The sequence below is a fragment of the Sinocyclocheilus anshuiensis genome, unplaced genomic scaffold, assembly GCF_001515605.1.
Source record: "Sinocyclocheilus anshuiensis isolate Anshui unplaced genomic scaffold, SAMN03320099.WGS_v1.1 scaffold2201, whole genome shotgun sequence".
Taxonomy (NCBI): Eukaryota; Metazoa; Chordata; class Actinopteri; order Cypriniformes; family Cyprinidae; genus Sinocyclocheilus; species Sinocyclocheilus anshuiensis.
In genome coordinates this window covers 67991-75490 of record NW_015552525.1, presented here as the reverse complement: position 1 = coordinate 75490, position 7500 = coordinate 67991, and the positions used below count along the sequence as shown (strand labels likewise).

Sequence of the window (7500 nt, the reverse complement as noted above, 5' to 3'; positions counted from 1 at the left end):
CTAGCCTAATGATCAACCTCCTAAAACAACAAGACTGTGCTTCAGCAGTTCAGGTGATGATGATGATGATTGTTGAGATGTAAACCACTGCGCTAAACATCTGAGCTGTGCATCATCTCAGCACTTCTATCATCTACCAGCTACACGTCCTTCAGTGTTATTCAGTTAGAAACATCTCCATCTACACTGGACAGTCTGCTGTACTTCTGTCCATGTCGTCCAAACGCTTCACTCGTGCGTGAACGGTTCAGAATATCTCGTTATCCACATTCATAAAAATAAAGGTTCTTCATGGAACCTTTCGACTGGACAAAAGGAAAAAGCTGCTGAAAAAGAACAAAAAACAATAGCACTCTTAAATATAAAGGCCATAGAATAACCATTTTGGGCTCCTTAAAGAACCTTTCAGTTCAGGGTTTCTTCCTTTTTTTAAAGTTCCTAAGGACCTTTAGTGGTTCGATTGATGTTAAAGGTTTTTGGAACCATCAATGGCAATGAAACCATGACAGAAGCTCTAATGGTCTGCACTACAAATACCATTATAAACATTACAAACCATCAACTGTTAAGCATTAAAACCACTACACGCTAAAGAATTAAAGTTCTTCATTGGCATCCATGGAAGCTTTCCATTCCACAAAAGGTTCTTAAAATGTTCTTCTGACTAAGAAAAGTGGTTCAATGAAAGGCTCTTTGGGGAACCCAAAATGGTTCTTCTATGGCATCGCTGGGAGAAAAAACAAACATTTTGGACCTTTATTTTTTAAGAGTGAATCAAATGGTTTCCAGTAGTGTGTTTTGGGTAAAATCTCATTAGTATTCAGTGGTTTTAACATGCCACCAATAGAAGGCAGCAAATTACCAGTAGAGGACCGTGACAGTTTCCATTAAAACCAATACAATTCCCATTAGAAAACCATTGCAAATAGTGTTGGGGAGAGTTACTTTTAAAAGTAATGCGTTACAATATTGCGTTACTCCCATGAAAAAGTAAATAATTGCATTACTTAAGTTACTTTTTATGGAAAGTAATGGCACCTGTTCTGGGCTTGCCTACTCGTTTTTAATAACAAAAAACCCAAAAGTTATATTTTTTACACCAAAAGTGAAATGAATAATCTTCAAGCTGAAGGAAGATCCTCCGATTCTCTGATTTCTGACAGGAGAGCTCTCAGTCAACACGTGAGAAAACAAGTAACTGGCGTTACTCATTTGAAAAAGTAACTCATATTTCATTGTAAATTTAAAAGTAATACTTTATTAGTTACTTGGAAAAATGTAATTTGATTAGTTAACTTGTAATGCGTTACCGTAACACTGCACTCTAAAACCCAGCAATTGGGTTGTTTTGACCCAGCGGTCGGGTTAAATGTTTAACCCAACCTTCTGGTTAGTAACCCAACCGCTGGGTCAAAACAACCCAATTGCTGGGTTTGTCCCTATTTTACCCAGCACTGGGTTATATTTAACCCAGCATTTTTTAGAGTGTGTAGGGTTCTATTTTTTTTTTCCAGCAGATTCTTTTACACTTTTTTCAGAACTGTTCACTCAAAGATTATTTGGGGAACCAAAAACCGTCCGTTTATGGCATCGCTGCCAAAAGACCCATGTTGGAGCCTTTTAGAAGTGCAGCGAAGCTTCTTCTAGATGCTCTACAGGACCTGGAACTTCCAGGAGTTCTGGTCTTTGTAGTCCAGACAGTCCGCAGCGTTGAAGTTCAGCTTCCAGGACGCCGTTTGGTCTTTGTAGTCTAAGCAGTCGACGGCGCCGAAGCCCAGCGATGCAGCGGTGTAGCCCTGCGATGAGAACGAAGCGGGGGACTGGCTGAGCGCTGCACCCATGGGGCTGAGAGTGCCCCCTGTGGCCGACAGCTGCGGGTGCATGGGGGACAGATACGAGCTGCAGTCCAGCCCGGTGAAGTAGGACGAGGAGGCGGCGTAGCTCTGCCCGTAGGCCGGGGCCTGGCTGTAGGTCATGGGGTAGGCGCTGGAGCGCTGCAGGCAGGGCGTGCTGGAGACCGACAGCGGGTCCTGAAGCGGAGAGATGGAGGCCGGGCTCCAGATGGACACGGTGGCGCTGGTGGAGCTGGAGCTCGGGGCTGGAGGAGGCGGAGGGCTGTAGGGGCCGTTGGTGCTGGTGCTGGGCTCGCTGACGCTGGGCTCTTGGGCCGGAGACGACTTCTTCTTCGGCGGTCTGGGTTTGGTCTGGCCGCTGGTCTGTTGCTGCTGCTGTTGACGGCACTTCGCACGACGGTTCTTAAACCACACCTGCAAAACACAGACGGGACGTCTCTCAGTCAGTGTCCCGTTCCTCTCAACGGCAGAATTAAAGTTGAAGTAAAAACAGTGTTTATAAAGTGCTTTTCAGAAGAGAAATACATGTGTGCATTCATAGAAAAGAATCCAGTCGTAATAGAAATAAAATAATAAAACAAAATACAACAATAAAATACATCAAGGAATGGTGATGCCAACACTGCTTTGCTTTTATAATTTCTTCAAGGTTGTACTGTAACTTATGAACTAAAACTAAAACCATTAAAAAAGACAAAGAAAGAAAAAATTGTTACTTAAAATAAAATAAAAGTTTAAGTCGTCACCTTTATTTATATAGCGCCTTTAACAATACAGATTGTGTCAAAGCAACTGAACAGCATTAAATATGAAAATAGTGTGTCAATAATGCAAAAAGTTTAACTTAATGTAATGAAATAAAACCTTTTTATTTACAAACACAAACTAATACAAATGACAAAAACACAACAAAATGACTAAAATTAAAATGAAAACAGAATTTAAAAAAATTAAATCTAATCGAAATATTAACAAAAACTAATATATCTTTAATATATAATGTAAATAGTATAATATAAATCCCCCAAAACCTTTCAATGAACACTTTCTTGAACCATTTTAGTGGGAAGAACATTTTAATAATCCGAATATTTTCCACTATAGACATTAGTTAGAGAAGCGCCATGTTTAATTTTTGATATATATTTAACATTTTAATATTGAGAAGAATATTTTCCACTGTAGACCTATGGCTCTACCCAGAATGATGCCTGTAGACACCCGTTTTGCGCATTAAAAAGCCCCACGGTTGTGGCATGTCCCAGGGGTTCCCTGCTGAAGCCAGGCGTCTCTGGGCTCTGCTGGACTCACCTGGACTCTGGACTCGGGCAGGTTGATCTTGAGAGCCACGTCCTCTCTCATGAAGATGTCTGGGTATCGTGTCTTGGCGAACAGTGACTCGAGGATGTCGAGCTGCGCACGCATGAAGGTGGTTCTCTCGCGCCGCTGCTTCCGCGCAGTGTCTGATGATAAACCACACAAACACAGTTAGTCTTTAGTGTGCATCTATCTATCTATCTATCTATCTATCTATCTACTTAACACTTCAGTCGTTCCCAAATATGCTCAAACGTGTAATCGTTTAGTTGTTTTAGTCCACACGTGCAAGCATGAGTTTATGAAATGTCTGTGAATGAGATGTGGTTTTTACTTGCATAAAGCTGACATTTAACATTCTTGAATTTGTCTTACATCTCTGAGGATTATAATGCAGGAATGAACTAATATTCTTTAAACGGGGAACGCGCGTTAATGAGCGCAATCAGCAGCATTATTAGGAATTATTCATTCGTGTTTACAGTGATCATTATTTCTCGTCTGGCTAATAAAACCCCGTCAAGACTTTTACGAAATAAATCACCATCTGATTTGAAATTATATGAATATTATTTATATTAGAATAATCGGAACTGAGTTTATAGTTCATCACTCTCATCTTCATATTTTAAAACCTCATTTGTTGCCTAACTGAAAATTCGATTTAACGAAATAATTTGGAAATTCAATAGACTAATGTTCGTACACGGCGAACGCGATGATTTTCGATTATAGTACTGGGTTTACTCGTGATAGAAGAATTGAGTATTTTTAATAAACAAGCTGAGCAATACACAAAAATATTTTCTTGACATTCTGTGTAAGAAAAATTAGCATAAGTCATATTCATACATAAATAACGTAATGTTTATAAAACATATGTTTTAAAGTCAGTGCGCAAGTTTTTATATATATATATATATATATATATAAAAGTGCGTTTAAATTTAAGAATGCTTAACTCTGATTTTTGTTTGCAATTTTCTAAAGTCGCTGCTTAAACTAATACATAAGATAATATTAATAAATAATAAAGATAAGCTGATCATCACCTTTGCGCGCAGTTTAACGCGTTAAATAACATCTAAATTCTAATTAGTAGGCTATAATGATGAAATAGTAAATTCGTGGATCAGAAATGGAAGTGGGGTTCGGTCAGTACTCACTGGGGTAACCGACAGCGGAGTGCAGGAGATCCATCCCGGTACCGGACAGAGTCAAGCCGTTCACCGAGTAATGAGGCTGCTTCATGTAGGACATCATGACTATAAACTCTCCCTCTCTCTCTCTCTCTCTCTCTCTCCTTCTGTCTGTCTGTAATGGATCTTTAGTTCGGCGCTGACTGTCTGTCAGTTTTATCTGCAGTCTCTCGGATGCTGTGTCTCTGTCTCTCTGAGCTCCAGCGGGCATCAGTGGCGGGGTGTCCGGTGCTCGGTGCTCGGTGTCCGGTGCTCGGTGCTCGCGTCTCCGTCTCAGTGTGACAGTGAGATGAAGTGAGGAGGCTGCGGCTAATTAGAGACGGACAAGACCTGCACAAACCCCTCCCTCCACCCCTCCACCCCTCCCTCTCTCTCAGATCCAAGAAGTTATATATGCATTCAAATGTAGGCGCTTTTATCCAAAGTCTCTTTTAAATGCGGAAAACCGCAATCTAGGCTATATATCATATCACGGATATTGGAGCCCGGTCTCATGAAAATGCGTATAAATAGTAGCAAAATAAAAACTAAAACTCGTGGTATTCATACGCAAAAATGGACTTTGGCGTGCATATGATACGCATCTACCCCACAACCCTAAACCTACCCATCGCGTATCATATGCACGCCAAAGTCCATTTTTGCGTATGAATACCACGAGTTTTAGTTTTTATTTTGTTACTATTTATACGCACTTTCGTGAGATCGGGTTGGATATTCTGTGTCAGCATGAAGTATATAAGTTATTGCGCAGGTAATGTTCGTATGAATAACGCAATAAATCACGTAGAGCTCTTGTACTTTTACAAATCTTTAAAGGAACCATTTCAGAACCTCTCAATGCTCAATTCTTAGTGTAAACTCTGACAAAAAGTTTCAAAAGTGTGTTTTTACATCGATGCCATAAAATAACCTTTTTTTTGCCTCCCAGAACCTTTCATAATTATAAATAATCTAAAAAATATTTTTCCACTATACCTTTTTTTTTTGTGAAATGAAAAGATTCCATGCATGTTGAAAGTTGCCAATAAAGAACCCTTGAAGAACATTTTAATCATCTGAAGGACCATCGATGAAGAAACATTATTTTTTAAGAATACAAACAGCAGAAAAATCAAAAGAGCCTTTTATTCCCGCTATAAAGAACTTTTTTTTTTCATGGATGTTCTTTATGGAACCATTGATGCCAAATAAAGAATCTTTATTCTAAAGAGCTTTTCGCTATTTAACGATCATATTCGTTTCAGAGGTTTATTTCTTTCCGCCGGTGTCTAAAACATTTGATTAAATGGAGAACAACCTTAAGATTTGGACTCAGATTTGGCACAGAGATTCATTCAGTTTCAAAGAGAAGTAAAAGTCAAAAGAAACTGGAAATGAGCGCGTACATCTCTATAAATCCAGCTGATTGATCTGAGATGCGGCCTAACGATAATATCTTATATTGCACACAGCCGCAGAAAAACACATTTCAGGATTTGACATCGCTGCAGAATTCTGGAATAATTGGTGTGTGTGTGTGTGTGTGTGTGTGTGTGTGTGTGTGGAGGGGGTTCGTGCGTCCAAACGGGATTAAAGAAACAAAAGCACCCAGTGTTCCTCAAATCCCACAAATATCCAGCCTCTCTCCCGGACTCTCTGTATTAAAATCACTGTTTATTTTAATTCATCATCTGTGTCTTCTGTGATTTTGATATTTAGACCTTGAGTTCGATCACACAGTGTACGGACAAGACACTTTCTTTAATGAATTTGTTTTGCATTTATTAACTGGAAATATTAATATGTGTGTAAATCAGGAAATCATTTGGAATTAATTTGAATGGCAATTGTTAATGAGCAATATTAATATGTAGGCTAACCTGTAATTATTGGAAGAAAACTGGAAAAATCTTTTGAAAGCCATATGCACTTATTTTGTAATTAAAATAATGAATGAAATAATTTGTTCTTTTTGTTGTTTTGTTGTGGTTTTACTTCCCGCCTGCTGATAAAACAAAGAAACATTCAACTAAAATAGGCTATTGAGAATCATTTAAATCCATCGTTTTTTCAATATTGTAGGCTTTTTCCTCTTCGCTTGTGTTCCGTAATCAGACTGTAATTAATATCTGTTTTGTAGACCCTGTGATGTCGCATGATATCTCTGCGCTCTGTGATAATAGTGTTGTCGTATGATTGTGAGGATGTGAATGAGCGCGTGTAAAGCGGATTCTGCGCTTGTTAATTCAATCGGATTTCTTCTAGTTTCAAATCCACAGAAACTCTATAAGGGGTTTATCTGCAGATATAAAGAGACACAGACAGTATAACAGCCTCTGTTCAGACCTTTCATATCTCTCATATCTGTTTCAGATGTTCAGGCCGCGGATACATCTTCATCATCTTCGTCTTCATCATCATCATCACCACAGGCATATTTCAGGATTCTGGATTCTCATCGTGTCTGCTGGAAAGTTTGTGAGTCCAAACTTTTTATTTGGGGGAAAACATCCCGATGCACGCACGCACGCGCACACACACGCACGCACGCGCTCACAGACACCTGTTCAAGACTGCGTATATCTTGAATTATAGCTGATATTGAATATAGACTGCGAATCTTGAATTATAATATTGCATTAGCTAATTGAGCGTTCACAGAAATCAAAATTTTCCCCTTTAATTACCAATTTTCCTAGGGGGAAAAAAAATTGTGTACATTTATGTACATATTTAAATATGTATTATTTACATATATTTATTTAAATATGTTTAGCAAATTAAAAGGACAACAACAAATAGATTTCTTGACAAAATGTCGTATATTGTTTTATTTTTATTCTTTCTGAAAGTACCACAATGTTCATTATTTTAATGTGATTAAAAAAATCACTTGTGTTAGAGATTTTCTGTCTATCTCTCTGTACGACTATGGCTTGTTGTTTTGGAATTTTCCTTTTCTCCTGATGGTGTGGCACTAGGACCCGGCGCTGACTGAAATCAAGGACACAACCGCCACATAAGAAGCTTACAGTATTTAATCTGCATGGCCTAAAAACACCACACACACACACACACACACACACACACACACAGACACAGACACACACTCTCTCTCACACACACACACACACACACACACACACACA

General features: G+C 38.9%; 1 protein-coding gene across 1 annotated transcript; it reads right to left on the bottom strand.

The window, feature by feature from the left end:
• Window positions 1–1526: 1526 nt before the first annotated feature.
• On the bottom strand, window positions 1527–4674 carry LOC107663560 (homeobox protein otx5-A-like). The gene is made up of 3 exons (XM_016453799.1): window positions 4337–4674; window positions 3165–3316; window positions 1527–2267 (listed from the first exon to the last, which is right to left on the bottom strand). Exons 1-3 carry the CDS (start codon window positions 4578–4580, stop codon window positions 1653–1655), a joined length of 1011 nt encoding a protein of 336 aa, XP_016309285.1. The 5' UTR covers window positions 4581–4674; the 3' UTR covers window positions 1527–1652.
• Window positions 4675–7500: the final 2826 nt, after the last annotated feature.